Raw genomic sequence first — 26,213 nt, 5'->3', positions numbered from 1 at the left:
CAGTGTGAAAACTGATTTTGACAGTGAGGTTGAACGTAAAAGACTGTATATGAAGTTGTATTTTGGTGAGACTTTGTTAGAGAAAACGTACATTTATGAAACGCTGTTCGTTAGACGGGCTGTCAGAGTGCGCTGAGTTGGTTTGTGAACCTCGATGTGTCTGTGTGTTGACTAAGTAACCGCGTAAAGCGCAGAATCTGATCCCGGCCCCAGCCAGGGGCGGCTGTGCCGCGAGGCCTCTGCTTCATTCCAAACTGGAATAACCTGTTGCGGGACTCCCGCAATCGTAGGTTGGCGTCCCCGGCAGCAGCGCGCGGATCCCCGCCCGGTAGTGGCGCGCCCAGCGCTTGACAGAAGGGCAGTCACGTGGCAGCCGCAAAGCGGCGCTTTGCGACCTCGATGACAGGCAAAATGTGCGACATGCGTGGTGCTGGCCAACCAGGGGCGGAGGCGGCCGGGAAGGAAGAGGAGGAGGCGGAGGCGGCCGCGGCGTTCGCCCGCCTGCCTGTGTGCTCGATTTCCCCGCCCCCGCCCCGCCGGTCTCGCCGCGGCTCAGGAGCTGGTGCGTGCTGTCGCAGCCTGACTTCATCCTGGCCGGCTACAGTAAGACCGGACCCGCATCCGCACGAACCTCCCAGTCTGGGCGTCTGCGGCGCGGGCTCCGCGGGGCGCAGGCGAGCGGCCCGGGCTCCTGAAGGTTACCAAGTGCATGAGCTCCTAGCCTCCCGCGCTGCCCCGCCCGCCAGTCCGCCGGCCCGCCCGCCGGCTCGTCCGCCCGCCCCTCGGCGCCCGGCGGCGGCGGCGAAGGTGGCGACGGCCGCAGGAGGCGCCGTCTCCCTCCCAGGTGCGCGCTTCGCTCCCGGAGCGGCGGAACTCGGCTGCCGCCATGGCGTCCAACATGGACCGGGAGATGATCCTGGCGGATTTTCAGGTGAAGTATCTGGCCCTGTCCCTCTACCACCTCCAACCTCTTGGGTTCCCGGTGCCAGAAGGGTGGCCTCTTCCCAGTGTATGAGCACTGCAGTGGTTGGGGGTTTTACATGGTACAGAGAGTGTGTGTGTGTGTGTGTGTGTGTGGTGAGGCATGGGAGAACGTGTAATTCGTATGCTGTGTTGGGTGTGTGTAAAATGTGTTATGTACAGCTGGCTTGAATGGGATTTGTAGGGTGAAAGGGTGTTATGGCAGTTGGGTTATGTATGTGGACTGTGTAGTGTTTCCTGTATTATATGGAGAATGTGTAGAATTGGGGAGTATTAAGTGTGGGGCTTTTAAAGTATGGGGTGTTTTGGGTCAAGAGTTTGGGTTGTTCCATGAGGAGGGTGTTGTATGGAGTGTGGGTGTGGGTGTGTTGTATTTAGGAGAGAGTAAAAAAGAATGGTGAGGAGGATTTGGAGAGGGTAGGGGGGCATCCTGGTCGGTTTCAAGAAGAAATAAACATTAAAATGTTTATTTGATGCCTTATTGGAATCTTTGGAGGGTAGGAATATAAAGAGGATGCAGATAGATTATATTTACCACAGTATCTTTGCATTGAATCCATAAGCTTAAATTACCAATTCATATTTGCAGATTCCCCTTTCCCACAGATTTGAGTTGCTTGGTTGGTGTCCTTTCTCCAGGAATAATTTAAAGGATATGCAAAGGTTATATCCCCTTACTGAGCTCAACTGTAGTGACACTGGGATATCTTAGGGAGGCCTTTTGAAAGTAGAACTGTATGCATTGTGAAAGACTTGGAGTTAGAACCAATACCCTATGAACACCACCTTTGCCTTTGATATTTGGTGAAAATATTGTAGTGAGATCTTTTTAACCATTCATTTTGGCATTAACTTAGAAGCTGTTGTTATGTACAGGCAGACTTTCTCCTCTTTCTTTAGCACTGTCACCATTGCACAAGTCTAACACTGGCATTGTAGATCATATTTTTCCCTTACTGAGATTTTGTAGGGCTTTTCTTCTCCCTCTTTCTTTGATTTTTTTTTTAAGCCCCCCTCCCAACTTAATATTCTGATGGCCATTTCCAGAGTTTGCTCTTTTGATTATCCACTGGTATCTGATATATTAGGAATATGCACCTATCTGCATTTGATTATACTGTAACTTCCAAACTCTGACAGAAGTGTTCTGAAACTAAAAGTTGACCACAGATTTTGGTGTTTTGTAGGATCAGGATTGGCCTGAGATTTTTTTGCCCATGTAAATCTTCTCATCTTCTTTTTTGTATTCTCCAATTCAGTCATTTATCTAATATAGAATGTGGTGGTTTGAAAAAGGACTCTATATTTTGAGGAGTGGTTTTATTCTATTATAAAATTGTTATATTATGGTAGAAATGGCTTTTGACAGCAACAAGTGTAGTATACCTCATTAAAAGCTTTAAAATTTAAGGTAATTATAACTTTGTTTTGATTTCACCAAGCTTTCTACGTTAATAATTTTAACTGTTTGCTCTCCTTTTTTCTTTTTTCTTTTTCTTTTTTAATATATCTTTATTGATTTCAGAGAGAGGAAAGGAGAGGGAGAGAGAGAGATAGAAACAGTAATGATGAGAGAGTCATTGATTGAGCCCGCAGCCCAGGCATGTGCCCTAACCAGGAATCAAACCCTGATCGCCTGGATCCCAGGTCGACCGACGGTCAACCGCTGAGCCACGCCCGGCTGGGCATCTTTTTATTTTTAAAAAATTTTTTAATTTCTTTTTTGTTTTGTTTGCTTGCTCTGTTCTTACTTATGACAATTATTATGCTTATTGTCAACCTTATATTGGCCAAGGACAGGAAATTTAGGATTCTTGTACTTAGAGGCAAAATCAGATTTTCTGACAAGCATTTGGGACAAGCATTTTGATCACATTCATACTACATTCTAATCAGTTTTTCTCTTCACACCAGTGGCAATTCTGTGAACAATTATTTACAAAATGGAAAAAAGCTTATGCATCTGCAATGAACAATTGTTTGCTAAATGGTGAGAACTAATTTCATATTGTTAAATAGATATGAAAACATTGGTAGAATAAAAAGTTACTTAGAAAACTATACACATCTTATGCACGTTAGCCTTTTGTGTATGTTTAGGAACCTTGTATTCTTCTTACAAATGATGATTCTGGATCAACTTGTTCTTGTGGACTTAGTTTTAAAATTGACCTATTTTTAAAAAATTTCACAAGATTTTTATAGGATTAACTTTAAAAAAAAAAGCATTTCTCCAGTTTTCAGGAACCAGGTACAGTAATTTATGTTAAAGATTGCAGCTCAAGACTTGGAATGTGGATACTTGGATGAAACTGGTTTCTTCTATAACTGGGCAGATCGGTTTCCCCACTCAAAAGGGAACATAGTAAAATTATATTCTATTTACTTCATATGATTGTGAAAATTAAAAATAGTTTTGGGAGCTCAGTTTTGGGTTTCTAGACAGGGACATGATTTTTAAATGTGATTAGATTTTAAAAATAAATAAGTTTCAGATTTTGATCATTGTTGGATAATAGGTTCTTATAAGTTCAAGGTCTAAATATGGAAAAGCTTTTGAGAAGGATTTTTGTATTGTCTTTAACTGTTTCAACTCAATACAGAAAGGGTTTCTGTTGAAATCAGTGGATAACAATAATATGAGGTAAATAGAACATAATTTTACTTTATTCAAGTTTGGGTGGGGAAATTGATTTGCTCAGTTGTGGAAAAAACCAGTATCATTCAAGTACTGTATCCAGATGACAAGTCTTGAGCTATAATTATGTACATATATATGTTTATATATGTGTGTGTATGTAAATAAAACCTGGTTTCTTATAACTGGGTAAGTAGTGGATGGAAGATTATAGCTGAGACTTAATAGGATAGGGTTGGGACTTTGTAGATAAGTGAACTCATTACAAAACAAATATATTCCAAGTTGTCTTCTAAAAGATTATTCCCCCAAATAAAAACAGCTCCTAATTAAAACAAAATTTAAATTGTGGTGAAACACATATAACCAAAAATTTGCCGTCTTAACCATTTTTAAGTGTCCTGTTCAGTGACATTAAGTTCATTCACTTTGTGCAGCCATTACCACCATCCATCTCCAGAACTCCTTTTATCTTGCAAAACTATAACTCTATATCTATTAAACAGTAATTTCCCATTCTTTCCTCTTTCTAGCCCCTGGCAACCGCCATTCCATTTTTCTGTTTCTATGAATGTGAATACTCTATGTAACTCATTTAAGTGGAATCATATAGTATTTGTCCTTTTGTGACTGGCTTATTTCACTTGGCATAATGTCTTCAGTGTTTCTCCATGTTACAGCACGTGTCAGAAATTATTTTTTAAGGCTAAATAATATTGCATTGTATATATATATATATATATATATATGTACCACATTTTGTTTATCCATTTATCTGCTCATGGACACCTTTATCCATGTTTTGGCTATTGTGAATCATTAATGCTGATATGAACATGTTGTACTAATATCTGTTCCAGTCCCTGCTTTCAATTCTTTTGCGTATATACCCAGAAGTGGAAGTACTGGATCATATGATATTTTTATTTTTTCTTTTTTTAGGAACCGCCATACTGTTTTCCATAATGGCTGTACCACGAAAATTTTTATTAGAGAGAATTACAGCAGTCTTTTAAATCAATTATTTGTAAATTCAACTCTGAGCAAGTGAGTTCTAGAATTTGGAATAGTCTAACAAAAATTAGCTTTAAATGTAAATAGTGTTAGCACAGTATGTTGCTGGTAAAGGAATGAATAGAGTAGTACACCTACAGTTTTGGCTGGCCAGAGCCAGGAGGAGGTGTAAAGGAATTTCCGGGGTTTAGAAAACAGGCAGGCATTGATGAATCATGAGATTTTTTTTTCTTCCTTAATGTCTTTTTATAACAAAGAGATGCTTTTAGGTGAAAGTTCCAAATCTTGTTCGTTTTGTAATTGAGAATTCCTTAACATTTTTTTAAAGGTGGTGGTGGTGGTGGTGGTGGTGGTATGGTGGAGTGGTGGTGGTAGTGGTGGATGGGGGTGGATGGTGGTCTAAGATGATATTTTCATAACATAATTAGTCTCACATGTTGGTCTCATATATTTTTCTATTTATGTTTCTCTATTACTGATAATATAAAGATAAAGATCATTATACTACTCTCATTAGTAGTATTTTCTTTCAAACTTTTTCAGGAACAAAACCTTATCTGCCTTGCTAAAAAGTATTCTTTTTGAACCTAGTTCCAGTGGTCACAGATTAGGAATCCTTTTATTTCTTTTCTAATTTAGCATTGATTTTTATGTTACTTTCAGTTATGGTTTCTGGTTAACACAATTGTGCCTTTGTTTTCTCCTTCTGGTCTTTCCAGCTAGTAATACTTTTGTTTCCTAAATTGCTTTATACATTTTCATATATTGGATGATCACCATGGGACTTTTAAGTTTTCATGTGCCTGTCAACTTGTCTTTAAAACATGGACCCTTCCATGACACTACTGGTAACTCACTTGCAAGTAGTTTCTGCCCCTTCATATAATTTTTTCTCCTAAGTGAAGCTGTGAATGCCCCTCCTCCTCTTCCTTCCCCTCCCTCCCTCCCTCCCTCCCTCCCTCCCTCCCTCCCTCCCTCCTCCTTCTTCTTCTTCCTCCTTCATTTGACACAAAGAGATATCTTCTACAAAAGAGGATGCCAGACCGTGGGAGTATAAATACTATCAACCCACACTGCTGGGTATCTTTTGTGATGTTGTGGATTAGGGACCTAACTAATGGACCGTCAGATATATTTACTGGGAGGTTACCTTGTGGGGGAGATAGAGTACCATGACTGAAAGTAGTCTTGTTACCATGCTTTCTTTTCTTTCTTCACTATTCTCTTCTCTTTATTTATAAACAACAAATCATGTTGTTTTAGTGTTTGGGTTGTCAGTCATTGGGAAAATAAGGCTTTGATGTGTAGAATAAAATTTTGTACTTAGTGGTTAACAGCATGGATTTTGAGGTCAGTTCACATGAATTTAAATCACAGCTCTGCCACTCACTCATCTAGTGACCTTTGACCAATCACTTCATACCTCTTTGCCTCAGTTTCCTCATATGAAAAATGTGTTAATTCATGTAATTAACACAGATGTCTGACATAGAAAGTATTCAGTACATTTTAGCTGTTATTTTCATTTTTGACAACTTTAAGATACATACTAGTTCTCTGCAGGAGACTTCAGAAATCATCTATTTCCAGCTTCTCAATTTTCCTTTTGTGGAAGTTGATACCGAGGAAAAAGAAGTGACTTGTCCAAGGTCATGGGTTGGTTTGAAACAGATTTTTTCCCCAGGTATACATAAGAGTATTCATTTTCTAGGTTGTCAGGTAGGTTGGAGCTTTAGAGGAAAACAAGACTCACCATTCAGAAGTTTCTCCACATGATAAAACTTAATATAAGCCCTGGCTGGGTAGCTCATCCCAATACACCAAGGTTCTAGATTTGATCCCCAGTCAGGGCATACACAAGAATCAACCAATGAATGCATAAATAAGTGGAACAACAAATTGATGTTTCTCTCTCCCCCCTTCCTCTCTCTCTCTAAAAAAATAATTTAAAAAATATTTTAAAACTTACATATAAAATAAATTAACAGTGCCTGGCATATAGCAGACATGCTATAAGGAAGGAAGGGAGAAAAGGAGGGACAGAGGGATAGAGGGACACACAGGGGAAGGAAGGGAGGGACTGGCAGTTTATCTGGTTATTCCTAGGCTACCATTCTTTCCAATCCAGTGCCATGTTTTTAAGCTCACAGGTTGTCAGAGTCTTGAGATTTTTGAGCGTGGTTGGGTTGATGCTTGTTGTTTGCCAAACTGGTTTTATGATCAGGGATCAGGAAATTACAACCTATGAGCTGGCTGCCTGTTTTTGTACATAAAGGTTTATTGGAACATAGTCACACTCATTCATTTACTTATTGTCTATGACTGCTTTCTCACTGCAGTGACCAAGGTGAGCAATTGAGACAGAGACTTTATGGCCCACAAGCCTAAAATATTTACTGACTGGGCCTTTAAAATGAAGTTATCACCCACCCACACCGCAATGAAACCAGTACTTTTCTTTCTAGATTTTAGTAACTGCAAAGTACTAGAACATTTGCATGCCTCACAGGTTATTATATGGTTATATATAATACCATAAACATACATGGTTACACCTCCATCGGAAGCAGTTAGAACATTGCACTTAAGCAGACTGGAGTTCTAGTTTTCCCCCAGTTTTTTTGCTTTGCTTTTTGTTTTGGCTGTGGTTCTCTGAGAAAGTCATTTATCCTTTCTGGGTTTCAGTTATTCAGTCTATAAATTTGAGGTTTGTGTAGAGCCATATCTACCCCAAAACAGAAGAATGGACTAGATCAGGTATTCAGATAGTCTGGACAATCACTTGGCAGCAGTGGGGTTGAGGACATTATAATTTAGGTAACTGATCTAGATTAGGGATCAGCAAACTACATCCTGAGGACCAGACCATCACCCTTTTTTGGTCAATAAAGTCTTAATTGGAAGAGAGTCATGCATATTAATTTACATATTGTCTTGTTTACATACTGCCCTTTGCCTTCAATAGCAGAATTTAGTAGTTGATTGTATGGCCTATGTGGCACTGGACTGGAACGAATGGTAGCCTAGGAATAACCAGACAAAGTGCCGGACAGTCCCTCCCTTCCTTCCCATGTGTCCCTCCATCCGTCCGTCTGTCCCTCCCTCCTTTTCTTTCTTCCTTCCTTATAGCATGTCTGCTATGTGCCAGGCACTGTTAATTTATTTTATATGTAAGTTTTAAAATCTTTTTTTAAATTATTTTTTTAGAGAGAGAGGAAGGGAGGGAGAAATAGAAAAAAAATATTTACCCTGCTCCTAACAGGAAAGTTTGCTGATCCCTGATTGAGATCAGTGGTTTTCAACACAGTGGATGATTCCTGTTCCCCAGGGGATAATTAGGCACTGTCTAGAGACATTTTTGGCCGCTAAAACTAGGGTGTGTTACTGGCTTGTGGGTAGAGGCCAGGGATGCTGCTAAACATTCTATAATGCACAAGACATCCTCCCAAACTAAAGAATTATCCGCCTCAAATGTCAATAGTGTTGAAAACACTAGATGTAAATCTGTGGTTCTCAAACTTTAGCTTGCATAAGAATAACCTGGACTTGTTAAACTACTGGTTGCTGGACCCCCACCCCAGAGTTTCTGATTCGCTGGATCTTGGGTGGAGCCTGCAAATTTGCATTTCTTACAGGACTCAGGGTTATGCTGATGCTACTGATCCTAGGACTACACTTGAGAACAACTGATCTAGATGACTTTTGAAGTTACATCCATTCCTATGATTCTTTGATGTTGTGATCTTAAGTACTGTTCCATTTTTATGACATAGGAAAAATAAATATTTCAGTACATGCTTGATGCTCACAATGGAATATGCTGTTTCATGACTCCATGTCTTTGAACCCCTTTTGTTTTAATGTCCCTTTTGGAAAACTTGTATTTATCTTTCAAAATCCACCTCCTACCTTTTGCTTATAACATCTGTGTCCAGTAGGGTTAATCATTTCTTATGTATCTTGTGTTTCTCTTTTGAGTCTTATGCCACATTGTCAATAATCACTTTACATGTTTCTTTCCCCTACTGTCAGCTCTTTGAGTGAACAACTGCCTGGGTATTAACCGTCTGTTCCTACAGTATCTAGTAAGAGGTACTCAGTGAATGTTTTTTGAAGGAATATTATGAATATTGGTTGGTATGGTACAAATGAATACAGTAGAATTGTACATTTTTATGTATTTTTAAGCATCTATCCTTGCTGATATATGATTTTGAGTAATAAAATCTGTCATTGCCCGGCCGGGTATGGCTCAGTGGTTGAGCATCGATCTAGGATCCAGGCAGTCGGGGTTCGATTCCTGGTCAGGGCACATGCCCAGGTTGTGGGCTCGATCCCCAGTCAGGGGCGCGCAGGAGGCAGCCGATCAATGACTCCCTCATCATTGATGTTTCTATCTCTCTCTCTCTCTCCCCCTCTTTTCCTCTCTCTGAAATCAAGATATATTTAAAAAATAAAAATAAAATCTGTCATTGAGAGAATTAAAATTTATTGAATTGAGGATTATGACTTCGAAGTGACCCCATTTATATGAGTCTGGCAAAATTAACAGAATAATTGCACCTGCCTTTTTATATTTACTTGCATTTATAGAGGAATAATTATGATATAAAGAATGAGATGTCAGGTTTGTGATGAAGAAAAGAAGAAAAGTTTCCAGGTCATGTGTACCTTAATGGCTTTAGGGTTAGGTTTCAGTCACCTGTTTTGTTTTGTTGTTTTTCCTCTCTGTAATTTACCCTGGTTCCCTGGATTCTTTAATGATTGAGATGTAATAGAAGAGTGTTAGTGAGAGAAAGCTTTGTCTCTTGTGCCCTTTAGGCTTTCTACCCTGTTTCTCCTAAGGGAAAAGTAGTGGTTCAACTTTTTTTTTTATTTTTTTAAATCTTTATTGATTTCAGAGAGAGGAAAGGCGAGGGAGAGAGAGAGATAGAAACATCAATGATCAGAGTGTCACTGATCGAGCCTGCAACCCGGGCAGGTGCCCTGACCAGGAATTGAACCCCGATCGCCTGGATCCCAGGTCGACGCTCAAACGCTGAGCCACGCCCAACTGGGCTCAACTTTTTTTTTTAAAGTCAATTTCAGTTGTATCCTTTGGAATGCAGTTAAAGTGAGGTGGAGACACAATTGAGCATTCTAATTTTACGTTTAATGGGGGAGGAATAATAACATTACCATGTAGCCTTTTTTTTTTTTTTTTTTAAGATGTGCCCCAGGCATTAAAGTGCTCTAGCCACCAACACAGGAATCAAGGGTTAGCATGAACTAAGGACTAAGTCTGCTTCGCCCCTGACTGATATAAGAGCAACATCACCAGTCAGGTGTCTCCTTGCCCATTGCCATGTGGTAACATCAAGCTTTTGATTGCTTTGTATGTGCCAGCTACTGTGCTAGGTTCTTTTTTTTGTTAATCCTCACTGGAGGATATTTTTCCATTGATTTTTTTTTTTTTTTTTTTTAGAGAGAGTGGAGGGGAAGAGACAGCAAAACATCTACGTGAGAGAGATACATTGATTGGTTGCCTCCTACACACCAGGGATTGATACTGCAATCGAGATACGTGCCCTTGACCTGGAATTAAACCCGTGACCCTTCAGTCCTCAGGCCAACACTCTAACCACTGAGCCAAACTAGCTAGGGCTGTGCTCTGCTCTTAACATCTAAATTCCATAGTGACCCTGTGTTGGGATCTAGTGATACAGTTCTCCATGGTTTCTCTATGTTTTGTGAGCAGAGGCACTGACTGCTTTTGTTTCTGTCTTTTCAAGGATGTTTGTATAGTGAGCAGCCTTGGAAGATATAGTGTCTCCCTCTGGAGCAAAGAGCAGGCATGCATAGTATCCTTTTTTTTTTTTTTTTAAAGAGTTTAAAGTGAAAATGAGTTTATTAGTGAAGCAGTGGGACAGAGAGAAGGCTGCTCCGCAGGCAAAGCATCCCATAGTAACCATTTTAAAAGATTTGGGTTCTCTAGGCTCTGGGTATCTCTTCTGTAGTGCAGTCCACTGTATGTGCAGGTGTCAGTTGGCCTACTTTGTGTTGCCCTGTGGGAAATAGGACTGGGGAACTGTGTAAGAAAATGCTGATATTCTAACTATTGATATTGCCATGAGTCATAAAGTTCATTTTCTCCAACCCAGGAGTCTAGGTCTTTTGCCAGCACCCATGAAACTGGCAGGCTAACTTGTTAGCTTGCAAGTATGGTAAAATCTCAGATTCTTCACTGCTCTTAATAGTTTTGGCAATAAGGATGGAATGTTGACAGACACATGACTTTTGAAAGGAAGGTGAGGGCCCCATGGGTTGGTTAATAAAATTTGGGGAAAGCCCATGGGAATTGGTAGCAGACATGTTGACCAGATTGTTAAGTGGTTCTCTATTTTATTGCCTGGTAATGAGGAAGAATTAAGGACATGGTTGCAGACTGAGTACCAAGAATTAGTTTGAAAGACAGCTCCCTGAACATTCCTCTGGCTGTTGCTAACTCTCAACAACTTCAAATATTCTGTCTGGTTGGGGGATTTTTTTCCACTAATTTATCTGTCAGGCTAAGGTTCGAACTCCACCCTATGTAACTTCTAGTACTAAGATTTGTCCAGGCTGGGCAGAAGGTTCTGCCTCTGTTCAGACAACTCTTACAGACATTTGTACACTTACACTTACATGGGAAAGAAGGCATATTTGCAACCTCCATGGGCAGAATGCAAAGTTGTTAGAACTTTCACTGCTTTGTCTGAGATAAGAGGATGGGGGTACATAATGTGTATGGCTCAGCCTCTGCTTTAGAGGAGGCCTTATTCCCCACTTCACTGTTAGCAATGCCGCTGACTGAATGGGGTCCTCAGTTCATAGAGGTTTACCTAAACCTAGCCTGGTGCATCAGTGGTTCAGCCATGCTGAAACTGATTGCGTGTCCTCGTCTTCTGGGGCTGTTTAGCCTATGTACCGGCTGTGCACTCTGATAATGGATGTAGTTGCTCTCTTCAGGGGACAGAAGTAAAGGCTGTTCTTATAGCTCTGGCCAGTGCTCTTCCCTCATGAAACTCGTATTTCTGCTGGCCCTGTTGCCAACGAATGTCCTACCTATTTGATCTGCCACTTGGAAACTATAGACTGGAAGATTAAAGACAGCTCTCTTTGAAGCTGGAACTATGGAAACAAATTATAGTTGCTGATCAAGCTCTCTGGATCGCTCCTGTAGATCCCCACAGTAAGGGCCTCTTCTCTCATGAAGCCCACTGGAATCAGGCTTCTTATTGAGCCTACACTGCCCAGAGCCATCATTGTTGCCTAGATCTATTATTTTGTCAAATGTCACAGCACATCAACTATCATTAACTGTGTGCAGACTAAAAGATTTTATGTTTCTGATGCAGACGATGCTATTGCTTGCCAGACTTGTGACTCCTGCCAAAAGTTGACCTGTTTGTCACATAATGAGAGAAGCCACCTTGCATGGGATTTGGCCCCTGTCTACTTTTAGCAAATTGAATATGTTGTGCCTCTAACCTCCCTCTCAGAGGTATCACTGGTACCTCACTGCTGTTGATACTTTTTCTGGTTATGGTGTTGCTATTCTAGCCCAGTTAGGTGACTGGTCATACCATTGTGGCCCTTGAAACTAATATGTGTTATGTTTTCAGGTTTTTTGGACCATTTTCAGTCTGATGATGGTGCACTTCTTTTTGTTAAAGCCTCTCAACAGTGAGCTGATAGTAAAGATATTTGAGGGACGTTCCATGCTCCCTTCCATCCATAGGCATCTGGTATGTGGATGAATGTTGGAACAGCAGTCATTTTGGTCACTGAATGTAGCGATCCCCAGAAAGGGATCTCATTTTGGTCACTTCTGGGGTAATGATCAGGACAGAATGGGTAGAAGGTTAATAGCCAATAAAATTCAGGATTCCATCCTGACCATTTCTGGTCATGATGCTTTTTTTTCTCTCTTAGCAGCAACCCAAGGCCAACCTATTGGTACACCTTCTGTGTGGCAGCTCTCCAAAGGGTGGCCTAGGGGATTCAAACTTAATTTTGGTTCAGCCACCTGGGATTCTCTTGTTGGTTTGACATGGTCCTAGATCATAAGGATAATGACTAAGTTGAGTACACTGCTTGCTGCGCCCCTCTAGAGTGACCCTTGTGGGTCAGTGGGGACCATAAATAGGTTTCTGTAGGTTCTAGAAAATTCCCTTGACCCTCTTGTACCTAACATTTTCCAATGAGAGGTTTGAGTGTGACTAGGAGATGATGACTGGGAAAAAGATGAAGTTATAGCTACTGGAAGGGGACCTAATGATTTTGTGGCACTGAAGGGAAAGTAACAGCTTCAACACCTGGGAGGGAATACCTTAGAACCCAGAAAGTTTGGGGAAGAGAAAGACATTAATGCTCTTTGTCTTTCAGAACCACACCTGAAGCCTAATCAGTATGTACCATCTAATCTGTGATAGCCATTGTTATTATTCCCATTTTGAAGATTAAAAAGTGGATGTGTAAAAAGGTTAAGTAATTATTTAATGACAGGTTGTCATAACAAGGCTGGGTTTTGCACTCAGGTGTGCTCTACTCCAAAGTCAAGTCTATGATCTTATATATCCACATTTCTTAAATGGGTATGCTAGGGAGTACTCCAAGCTAACCAGTAAATAGACATTTTTTTTTTTTTTTTTTTTAGAATTAATTCTGAGCAGTTTATTTCTGAGTCGTTACAGCTCTACCATTGGACATAGAAAAGCGGCAGGTAAACACTGGGAGCACATGTATGTCCCTCTCTAAAGAAGACACGTTACAGGTACAGGAAAAATGCAGCAAACAGTAGAGTGTTCAGAGTTAACTTTTGACAGTTCAGATGAATAGGCACATCTTGATGCACCAATTTAAAAGAAACTTAAAAAGAATTATGTGGTTTTAAAAAATTAAAACAATTCTCATGAAGTAAATCTAAATTTTGCATGAATTTAAAAGAGAAAATGAAATTTCAAAGAAATTAAAGGGATGTGGCTTACTTTTCTTTGGTTCATTCCTCCCCTTCTCCAATGGGGAACATGTTTCCCTTCCTCTATCATTATAACTACAGTAGTTGAAAAAAATAGTACGTACTGCACTTTACAAGATTGGCTTTTAAATAACACATCGAAGTTGCATCCAGGTTTTTTTTTGGGCCATGCCCGGCCAGGCAATACAATATTTCAGAAGAGGTTTGGAGCCCAGCGGTTGAGTGTCTACCTGGGATCCAGGTGATCGGGGTTTGATTCCCGATCAGGGCACATGCTCGGGTTGCAGGCTCGATTCCCAGTCAGGGGTGTGCAGGAGGCAGCTGATCAATGACTCTCTCATCATTGATGTTTCTATCTTTCTCTCTCCCTCTCCTTTCCTCTCTCTAAATCAATAAAGATATATTTAAAAAAAAAAAACACAAAAAAACCAAAAGAGGTTTGGAGTAGAGTAGAAAATGGCCTCTCTGCTAATTTTGCACATTCTATTATTAATGCTGTCACCTTACAATTTTATTACATATTTAATGGATAGTAACTTAAAATGCTACAAGTGCAGGTGAGGCTGTCTCCCTCACCGTAAATTTAATCATTTGAGTATCTCAGGGTAAGTGGAGTACTTTATATTTATCGTTGTTAACTTCCATTCCTCTACCTGTTCTTAATCATCTGTCTAGGAATTTGCTCCATATGAAATTTTTCTTACATTTTCTTTGGCTTCTGCATTTCCCTTTCTGTTGGCTCCCTCTTCAACCAATTTCCAATTTAAAACCTTATCAAGCAACTCTCAATTTAAAATACACTTCATTGACCCCTATGTCCTATTATGAGTGGTTCCTTATTTTTCTCTCCTTTTCCCTTATATTTCTCCTAAATGTTAATGTATCTTAAGGATCTGTCCTTATTCCCCCTTCCTTTCCACGCTACCCCATCACATATGGTCTCTTTGGATAATCACCTTTTCTTTGGTTTTAACTATCCATTATATATGTGCTATTGACTCCCAAAGAAACTGCCTTATTCCTTACTTCTCTTGAACCCCATATTCAATTGCTTATATAGGATGGAGGTCAAGTTCATTGATATGGCTAACAAAGCTCTTTATGTTTGGCCATATGTAATCTACATTTTTCCTTATATGTAGCCTATACTTTTTTTGTTCTATAGTGATACTTTGATGCTTGTAATTTTCTTAAACACATCATTTCATGTCTCTTGCCTTTGCCAGTTCTTCCATTGCCTGCCTCCCAGTTTTTTATTTCTCCCTTAATACTCAGCATAGACATTATCTCCTATAAAGACTTACATGACACTCCCTCCTTTGTATTTACAATTCTTAAACACACATACGTCATTGTACCTATTAAATTACTTTGTAAATATTTGTTTACTTGTCTTTCTTACTAATTTGTGAGTTCTTTATAGTCAGGAGCTATATATTATTCATTTTAGTGTTCCTAATGCCTAGCACACTCCTGACACATAGTGTGTTCTCACTGAATATTAAGGTGAACTGAACTAGTTTCAAGCTTGTTGAAATAAGATGTACGTGAGAAGCATGTGATTTTTTTGAATCTTGATTTTGTCATCAGAATATAAGCCAGATTAGCTGTGTTATTTGCATATGTAAATAAACATCAGTCTGTTAGTTAACACTAAGTGTTTGGAATATGTCATATTTATCTCTGTATTGCTAGTACCTAATACAGTGCCTTCCAAATGTCAGGCTACCATTGTTTATTGAACTGAAGCAAATTAAATTGAAATTAGATGGAAGTATTCATGCTACAAAGATACAATATGGCTAATAGCATTCATCTTTACTACTTTGTCTTTAAGAATAAATCACAGAAATTTTGTCAGTTGCCTTATTAAAATCTAGATTTAGGAAATACGTTTGTTCCTGATATGGAAGTCAAATGATCAAAAATTCCTTTGGCGTCATTTATTCATAATCATACACTTTCCCTTCTAAGGATTTATAGGTCAACATCTCTAAGAATTTGTTCTAAAAATTTGCAGTAATTGATGGCAAAGTAATAGGTATGTAATTGTCTTAATTTTTTAATTTTTCTCCTCTTTCGAAGTGCTCCTGGCATTCTTCATATTTAAAAATAAAATCTCCAGGCTCAGCGGTTGAGCGTCAACCTGGGATCCAGGCGATCCGGGTTCGATTCCTGGTCAGGGCACATGCCTGGGTTGTGGGCTCGATCAGTGACTCTCTCATCGTTGATGTTTCTATCTCTCTCTCCCTCTCCTTTCCTCCTTCTGAAATCAATAAAGATATAGTTAAAAAAAATTAAATTAATTAAAAAATAAATAAAATAATAAAATAAAATAAAATCCCCAGAGATGTCCAGTTGGGTGCAGATTTAATTGGTAAGATTTTTCAGTACATTTTCAGGCTCTTGGTGCATGAGATAAATGTACAGATTCAAGAAGTTCAATGAACACCAAGTAGGATTAATACAAAGAAAGTCACACATAGGCACATTATAGTCAAAGTACTGAAAACCAAAGATAAGAAAAAGTCTTAAAATATCTAGAGGAAAAGCCCTAGCCAGTTTGACTTGGTGGTTAGAGTGTTCACTAGAAGGGTCCCAGGTTCGATTCCAGCCAGAGGCGGGTACCTTGTTTGTGCACTTGATCCCCGGCTCCAGTCGGGGTGCATGCGGGAGGCAACCAATCGATGTGTCTCTCTCACATTGGTGTTTCTCTCTCCCTCTCTGCCCCCACCCCCTCCTTTCTTCTGTCCTTCCCTCCCTCCCTTCCACTCTGTTAGAAAAAGCAATGGAAAAAATATCCTCCGGGGAGGATTAAAATATCTAGAGACAAAAAAGGCATTCCATGAAAAGAATAATAAGAAGGTAATTAACTTCTCATCAGAAACAACGAGATACAGGGGACAATGGAATGATCTTTAAGTGTGGAAGGAAAAAATGATCAAGCTAGAATTTTATACCTACCATAATTATCCTTCAAAAGTAAAAGTGAAGAGATTTCCAGAAAATAAAACCTGAGAGGATTTGTTGTCAACAGACCTGAAGATTATAAGGAATGCTAGTGGGAGTTCTTTAGGCTGAAGAGAAACAATGCCAGATGGAAATGGGGACCTTTGGAAGAAGTAAAGAGCACTGAAAATGACATATATGTGGGTAAATATAAAAATTATGTCTCTTCATAATTAAAAACAATTGACAAAAATAACAGTATATAGTAGAGTTTTATATTTTATGTAGAAGTAAAATATATGACAATAGCTGAAAGAAAAGGCATAAATAGACTCTTTAAGGCTCTTATATTATGTGGGATGTAGTAATAATATTAACTTAAGGTAGACTGATAAGTTATGGATGCATATCATAATTTGTAGAATAACCAGTAATAAATAGAAGAATTATAGTTAAAAAGTCAATCGAGGAAATAAAATGGAAGGCTAAAAATAGGCTCAACCTTAAGTGCAGATAAGGAAGAAAACTGAAAGAAAACAATTGAGACATTACAAACACACAAAAAAGATGGTAGACTTAAACTCAGCCATATCAGTAGTTACATTAAATACACAGAGACTACACAGTAATCAAAAGGGTAGAGACTGTCAGATTAGATTTAAAAAAAAAAACTGATCTATATTGTTTACAAGAGGGGTATTTGAAACATAAAGACCCAGTTAGGCTGGAAGTGGATGGATGAAAAAAGATACACTATGTAGACACCAATCATAACAAAGCTGGTATGATTAATTGAAACCAGATCAAGTAGACTTTAAGATAAAGAGTATTACTAGAAATGAAAACATTCTGGCCCATTGTTTTTCTACTTTCCAAACCTGGGTAAATTATGTGGCCTTTTGTTTTTGTATCTATAAATAGAAATTAATGTTTGAGCTCTTATGCTAGGCACTTTATTTACATTATGAATCCTTGTAATAGCCTTGCAATATGTTATTCCTACGTACGGGTGAAAGTATTAAGGCACAGAAAGGTTAATAACTTTCTAAGGTCACAGGGCTGGTAAATGGCAAAGCTTGGATTTGAAACCAGTTCTGCTTTGATTCAGACTTGATTTTTTTTCACTGTACATTGTTTCCTGACAACATACCTTCCTGGAAAGGACTGTATCCTATGCTTTGCTTCTTTATCAATACACCTAATTGAAAGAGCTGTCCTGAGTTCACCTACCGAGTTTATTGTGCCCTTTAGGAATCATTCTTCTTTAAGTCTTATAAGAATAGCTATAGTCAAATATTATCAATAGGCTGATTGAAAAATTTCTGTGTTGACATTATGATTTTACTATTCATCAGTACATTTCAAAGATGCTTCTCTCCTGAAATACTTTGTTAACTATAGCCCCTAAATTCCCCTAAGACATTGTTAATTTGCTTACATTTTTAAAAAAAATGTTTTTATTGATTTCAGAAAGAGGAAGGGAGAGAGAAACATCAATGATGAGAGTCATTGTTTGGCTGCCTCCTGCACACCCCCTACTGGAGATTGAGCCTGCAACCCGGGCATGTGCCCTGACTGGGAATTGAACTCTGACCTCCTGGTTTATGGGTCAGCACTCAACCACTGAGCCACATCAGCCAGGCAAATTTGTGTACCTCTTGATTAAGTTAAATGAAAGAGATGTAGTGGCTTAGATAATTAGCGTCCACTTGGAAAAAAGATATTGGCATCTTAAAGCGTACTGTGAATTCTTTATATAATTTGCATAATGTATGTTATTTCCCTCTTAGAGTTGTAGACTATAAATTACTGATTTTTGTTTAGTCTATTTCATCATATTTGTAGTTTCTGGTCAGACTGAGTACTTATAAGTTATATTTTACAGTAATGGTATAAAAAAAGCTAGGTATGATTTGTTCGTGCTCATTAAAGAATTTTACAAATCTCTGGATATACTTCGTTGCTTGAAGTATTGTGATGCTTAAGAGCAGGAGCTTTGCCTTTTACCCACAGTATTTCCAGGCCTTGCCTGGCACATAGTAGGCATTCAGTTTAATAGTTTTTGGTAATTATTTTTTTATTACTTTTTCCAATTATTGTCACCTAAAAGTCTTCTGTAAAAATTGGTATTTAATGATGTGTTCCCATAAAGATGTATTAAATGTTTGCTCCCTCTTGTGGATATAAAGGAGATTGTAAGCTCTTACGAATCTGTTCTCTAGTTTTGTTAGTAAAAGATATACTAGTAAAATTTACTAAAACTTTCCTCTTTTTTGGAAGGGTATTAATCCATACAGTGTTATCAAGTTAATAATTTTGAATTTCACATACACACATAAAACAGGTACAATTCATGCTCACGTATCATTTTTTTTAGTGTCTGGGATAACATTTGCATACTGTTATTCAAGTCAGAACTTAATAGCATCTGTGAGCATATCCTTTCTGCTTTTCTGCATATAAATTACATGAATCATGAAATAACTTGTTTTTTTGTTTTAGTTCTAAAACAATAGTAGATATTTTTGGATATATGTAAGAGTGTTAGTGAGAGTACTGTTTCCTAATGGCATTAAGCATCCCCCCTTTTTTTTTTATTGTTGAAAATATTACAGATTTCCCCTTTTTCCCCATTGACCCCTTCCACCTGGCACCACTCCCTGCCCTAGGCCTTCACCACACTATTGTCTGTGTCCATGTGTTATGCATATATGCAGATAAATTCTTTGGTTAATCTCTCCCCACCCCCCTCCCACCCCACCTTCCCTCTGAGATTCGTCAGTCTGTTCCATGTTTCTGTGTCACTGAATCTGTTTTGTTCATCAGTTTATTATGTTCTTTAGATTCCACATATAAATGAGATCATGTGGACAGTAAGGATGAACCTGGAGAATATTATGCTAAGCATCCCTTGTTTTGATCAAACTAAAAATAATTAGTTGACCTTCCCAGCTTTTAAAATCAGAACACCTGAGCAAACTTTTTTTTAAAAAAAGTGCGTAATTGCCCAGCCGGGAGTGGCTCAGTGGTTGAGCATCTACCTAGGAGCATCTACCAGGAGATCAGGGTTCGATTCCCAGTCGGGATACATGCCTGGGTTCCGGGCTGCAGCCAATCAATGACTCTCTCATCATTGATGTTTCTACCTCTCTCTCTTCCTCTCTCTGAAATCAATAAAGATATATATATATATATATTTTTAAAAAGTGCATAATAGTTTTGGTCTAAAGAATTAATTTAACTGAGACTATAAGCAGCTGGGGCCTTGCGAATGCTTTGACATGTAGAAAAACATTTTCAACACATGTATGTATCTTTGACATTTTTTCTGTATACTTAGAGACTTTCATGTTACTTTGACTTCTTTTTCTATTTACTTCTGTCATTAATAGAAGTTGAATTTTATTTTGAGACTGTTTTTGGAATAGAAAACAGTGTCTTCACCATTTCAGAAGAATTGGGCTGTGTGTGTCAAAGACAAATAGCATGCAATAAGTGTGCACTGTAGTGTGGATGTTGGACTCTCAATATGGCTCACTTACTGGACAGATGACTTGCTCCTGAAACCAGTCTGGCTATGAGCATGATTCAGATTCTCACCTCAGCAAAATCACAATTTATCTGTCATTAAAGCAAACAAAAAACCAAAACTTTATGGTGGTATAATATTCATATAGCAAAGAACACAAACCATTAAAGTATAGTTGATGACTTTGCACAAAACGAACACATAAATGAGCCAACACTCAAGTTAAGAAAACAGAATATAAGCAAAACTCTAGAAGCCTCCTTCTAGTCATCTCCCCCCATGCTCTAAGGATAACCCAGTACTTTGAATCTAACATTTTATATATATTAATTTTGCCTGCTTTTAAACTTTATATCATGGAACCATACAGTTGGCTTTTTTTTCTTACTATGGCAAAATGTACATAACAAAATATACCTTTGTAACCATTTTTAAGTGTACAATTCAGTGGCATTAAGTACACTCACATTGTTGTGCACCATCACCACTGTCTATTTTCAGAATTTTTTTCACTGAAACTATACCCTCTAGCTCCAGGCAACCACCATTACAGTTTTTGTCTCTGTGGATTTGACTTCTAGATATTTCATCTGAGTGGAATCATACAATACTTGTCCTTTTGTGTCTAGCTTATTTTACTTAGCATAATGACCTCAAGGTTCATTTATGTTATAGTATGTTTCAATTTCCTTTTTGAGACTGGGTAATATTCTGTTGTATGTATATACCACATTTTATTTACCCATTCATTCATCAATTGACTTTTGAGTTGTTTGCACCTTTTAGGTATTGTAAACAATGCTGCTATGAACATGAGTGTACAAATATCTGTTCAAGACCTAGCTTTCAGTTCTTTTGGGTATATACCTAGAAGTGGAATTGCTGGATCAAGTGGCAATTCTATGTTTAATATTTTGAGGACATAATAGGCTTTTGTCATGTATTTACTTTATATCTTGTAACGTTATAAATTCCCATATCACTCTAGAAGGTTTTTCTTTAAAAAGAAAAAATTCAGAGGATTTACCATATACAGTCATTCATCTGTGATAAAATATATCTTTGCTTCTTTCCAGTCTTTATGACTTTTTCTTTCTTTTTCTTGCATTGGCTGGGACCTCCTATAAAATGTTGACTAGAATTGGTGACAGCAGACATCTTTGCCTTGTTCCCAATCTTAGGGAGAAAGTATTGTCTTTCACTGTTGAGTATGATGTTAGTATAAATTTTCAGATTTCTTTCATCAAGTTGAGGAGGTTTCCTCTATCCCTAGTTTGCTAAATTTTAAAAAGTCATGCTTGAATGGTTGCTAAATTTTGTCAGATACTTTTTTTCTTATAGTGAGGTAATTATATAGATTGTCTCCATTGTTCTGTTAATATAGCGAATTACACTGATTTCCTTATATGAAACCATCTTTGCTCTGCTGGAAGAAACCCCACTTGGTCATCATATGTTATCCTTTTTATATGTTCCTGGATTTGATTTTGTTAAGGATTTTTGCACCTATGTTCATGGGGAAGTTAGTCCAGATCTGGAGAAATTGTGGATCTAGCTCCTACTCCATGTCAGTGAGGCAGTCCAGCAGATCAGTGACGGTGTGTATGAGCTACAATAGCACCTTGTGCCATACATACCCTAACTTTTTCAGGGCAGTAACGCCTGCTGCTTCCATTCACTGAGTTATCTACTATGTGTCAGGCAATCTGCTGTGTGCCAGGATTATAACTCTGACTATGGTAGTCAGTGATCTCTGCATTTATGGCATTTGGAGTCTAGTGAGGGAATAGAGGCACATTTAAACAGCCACATGTAATAAATGCTGTTATAGTTTATAGGATATTTATAAGTATTTTTAGAGGTGTCTGAAAAATGCATTATCAAAATATTTAAGGCTTCTCAGGCTTGATTCTCTCAACTTACTAGCAGTACCTAGTTAATTTCTGTGAATTGACTATATGCATAACTTAGATGAAGGAAATATTTGTATGAAAGTTAGCTCAACAGAATTCAATTCTAGAGTGGCTTCTACTAAAAAAAAACTTAATGTTTTAAGAAAAACTTTCAAAAGAAAGTTATTTAGGAAGCAAACTGAGATAGTTAAGACCAATATCTCCTATTATCTATTTAACTGCTGTTTGACAAAATGTATGTACGCTTGCACCGTGGCGCTGTTTGGCATATATAAGCATTTACAAACTTGTGCGTAGATTGCATCAGTGTAGAATCATATGTCAGCTTATTTTGGGAATTGGTAGAGACATGATTTATTTCTCTTAGTACACATTGCCAACAGAGGCATCTGTGTAGGTGGTTATAACCTGACTAATGATGTTAAAAAGAACAATAACAGCACAACCATTCTTGGTAAGATTTAAAGTAGTATAATTCAGTATTCCCTTTTTAATAGCAACAAGACTTTTGCACCAAGTTAAAGTGATTTACCTGAAAATATCTAGCTGGAGCTCAGGAAGTGGGCAGGATTCTACTTGTAGTGTACCAGTGGTTCTCAAATTTTAATCTGTGTAAGAATCACCTGGGATGCTTAGTAAAATGTATGTTCTGGAGACCCACTTCCAGAAAGTCTGATTCAGTAGTCTCAGGCAGAATTCAAAAACCTAAGCATTCCAGGTAAACCTGATGTAGGAAGTTTGAGGACTATAACTGTAAGTAACACTTTAGTCCACCATGCTGCTGCTATACTCTCTGTGACAGTGACTTGTCATGTTACTGCTCAAGCCCTTCTGCTGCTTCATCTTTCTGGAGTTGGTGGCCTTGAAATCATATTGTCCTTACTATTACAGCACTGACAGTAATAGTCTGCTCTGTGTTGTGCACAGATCCTCTCAGTAACAGGTCCTCTCAGTGCTCTGCTTTTAAGTATTGCTTGGATAGAGCTGAATTTTCTCATAATGTTGGGGTAATTCATCTATCACTCCTTTCCTCCATTTTCCCCAATAATTCTTAATTTAAAAAGTTTTTTCTGACATAAATTTATGCTTTAGTAAAAGTGAATTAATGTTAGTTTTCTAACATGAATGCTCTTTCCCTGTCTTTCCACTTCTCACCTTTGTCCCTACCTCTTCCTTCCATCACTCCTTTGGGCTTCTCAAGTCTGGAATTGAATAGGTACTTAATAAATACAATGAATAAGGGAATAATAAGTCTAGACTTTTCTAAATATTAGTCAAGTATAAATTTCATGGCTGTTCTACCGATTCATGGAAAGAGATTTTTCTTACAAGACAATAATGAAAACAAAATTCAGGATAGAAGTTAACTTAGTGGAGAAAGAAAGGTAATTAGAAAGTAGCACTCAAAAGGCTTCAAAGATAATGATAATGATGTCATTTTTTAGTTGGGTAGTGGGTATATTAGTATTAGCAAGTATTTGTAAATTGGCTTTTCATCTTTGCTCAAAATAGGGAGAAGTGAAATATGAAACAACTATTATTGGGACCATTTGTAATATAAGTGGGAAGATCTCTGTACTCGGGATGTACAAAATGAAATCCCGAGATAGGAGATATTTGGAAACTTGGCTTTGATGAGTTTAGTAGGAAACTCACAGCACAACTAAGTGTTAACTAAGGGCTTATCTTAATTAAACAGGATTTTTTTGTAGTAAAATTATATACATAACATAAAATTTATCATTTTAATCATTTTAAATTTACAGTTCTGTGGCATTGTTATTCACATTGCTGTGTAACCGTTACCACTATCCATTTCCAAAACTGAAACTCTACCCATTAAACACTAACTCCCCATTCCCTTCCCCGCTAGCCCTTGACAACAACCATTGTACTCTTTGTCTCTATGAATTTGACTACTCTAGGTACCTCATATAAGTGGAATCATACAATGTTTGTCCTCTCGTGTTTGGATTTTTAAAATTTAGTATCTTCAGAGTTTATCCATATTGTGGCATGTGTTAGAATTTCCTTCCTTTTTTAAGGCTAACACTTCATTACATTGCATGCATATACCCCATTTTGTTTATCTAGTCATCTGTCAATGGACACTTAGGTGGAATGGAATGGAGATTATCCCGTAGTCCTTATTCTAGGATACCAGCGAAAATTAAACTTTGTGGTAGTTAGTATCTGTTGCCGCTATTGGATTTGTCACCAGAGGTATATTGCCATGTAACTAATATGGTTTATTAGCAAATGTAGTCGTTCCTATTCTAGTCCCCTCCTTCCTCTCATGTTTTGGCTATTTTGGATAATGCTGGTGTGGACAAGAGTGTACAGAGATCCATTCGAGTCCCTGCTTTCAGTTCTTTGAGTATATACCCAGAATTAGAATTGCTGGATTGTATGGTAATTCTATGTTTAACTGGTTGGTTGTCTCCTGCACACTCCCCGACTGGGGATTGAACCCACAACCTGGGTATGTGCCTTGGCCAGAAATCGAACCTCCCACCTTTGGTGTGTAAGACAATACTACAACCAACTGAGCCACTCCGGCCAGGACTATGTGTTTAATTTTTTGAGGACTCTCATACTTAAACAGTTTTTATACAGTTTTCATTTATGCAGCTAGTTTTTGCAAGGTCCCAGAGGAGGAACTTGTTGGAATCATTTGAGAGAGCAAGCTGGAAACAAAGCCAAGTAAGAGGTTATAAAGAATGGAGTGGATACTATCCTGTAGTCCTTGTTCTAGGAAACCAGGGAAAATGAAACTTTGTGGTAGTTTGTATCTGTTGCCGCTATTGGATTTGTCACCAGAGGTATATTGCCGTATAACTAATATGGTTGGTTAGCAAATATAGTCCTTCCTATTCTAGCCCCTTCCTCCCTTTAAATCGCTCGTTACTCCTATAGTTCTCTTTTCATTGCAATTTCTATTAGATACCCTAATGTTCTAATTTTTTTTGTTTTGTTACGAAACTAGAATTTTTGTTAGTGCTGCACAGTGATTTAATTCATGCATATACTAAAGATGCATTATTTTAATTCCTCTGAAAGGTGTTTATTTACCACCAGTTATATGAGACATAGTTACAGGTGATGAGCTACAAAAATGAGCAAGACACCATTCATATCTTTGAAGAGACAACTTTAAGCAGATGATTAGGATATAGTATACTAATTACTATAATATATATGGGTGTATGTGTATCTCAGGAACTTTGAGACACACACACACACACACACACACACACACACACACACACACAATGTCCTAAGAAAACAGAGGTAAATTTTTTCAGAGGTTAGAGTCTAGGGATGGCTAGGGAATGGAAGGCTATATAATGAGGTATCATGAGTAGTAGAAAAGTCATTAAAGGCACTTTAAATATAGCAAATAATTTGAGCAAAGCTGAGGGTAGTTTGAAAATATATTAGATATTAGCAAACATCATTTAGTTGTGCAGTGGGATAAAAAGATGACTTAAGACACGGTTCCTACATTTCAAGATATCCAAATTAAATAGGAGAGATAGATGAGAGGTTTGTAAACAAATAATTATAATATGGTCTGACAAATGCTCAGGTTTCGTTGGAGAGTATTAAGGAGAAGGACCTAGATTACCAGAAATTATTGCCAAGGTTTAATTTAGTTGGATAACTGGGAGTTGACTATAACTTTTTTGTCATATATTCTGATTTTTAAATTTGTTTCAGACAGAAGAGTAAATCTGGTTACTGTTCCTCTATCTTTGAGAAACTTTTTTCCCTTTTGCCCATTCCTTTTTTTTTAATATTAAAAAATATATATCATTTCTTTTCCCACTGTAAAAAAATAGAAGTGAATATTTTTATATTTTAATATTGTTATCAGTCTTAAATGATAGCACAGTACACAAACTTTTCTACAACTTATTTTATTCAATCAAAGATATATTCTGGAGGTTTCTTAATTGTAATATATAGAAAAATTGCTCACTCCTTTTTATAATTGCATAGTACTGCTAGAGTATATTTTTAAATGTAAATCCCAAACATAGTATTTAACTCCAAACTAATGCTGTTGCTGAGCAGCAAACCACCCTGTAATTCAGTGTCTTTTTTAAACTTATCTTTATTGTTGAAAGTATTACAAATGTCCACCTTTTCCCCACATTGATCCCCTCCACCCTGTACCCCTCCCTCCAG

At 37.9% G+C, this 26,213-nt stretch overlaps 1 protein-coding gene across 1 annotated transcript in view; it reads left to right on the top strand.

The window, feature by feature from the left end:
• The first annotated feature begins 818 nt into the window (after positions 1 to 818).
• Positions 819 to 26,213, top strand: part of FAF1 (Fas associated factor 1) — a 276,569-nt gene continuing 251,174 nt past the window's right edge. The window contains exon 1 of the mRNA XM_016214169.2: positions 819 to 931. Coding sequence (XP_016069655.1) covers positions 887 to 931 — 45 coding nt within the window. The 5' untranslated portion in view covers positions 819 to 886. The remainder of the gene's footprint in view (positions 932 to 26,213) is intronic.

Source organism: Miniopterus natalensis, chromosome 9, assembly GCF_054644295.1.
Source record: "Miniopterus natalensis isolate mMinNat1 chromosome 9, mMinNat1.hap1, whole genome shotgun sequence".
NCBI classification, from domain to species: domain Eukaryota; kingdom Metazoa; phylum Chordata; class Mammalia; order Chiroptera; family Miniopteridae; genus Miniopterus; species Miniopterus natalensis.
This window is presented reverse-complemented; position numbering and strand designations above follow the sequence as displayed.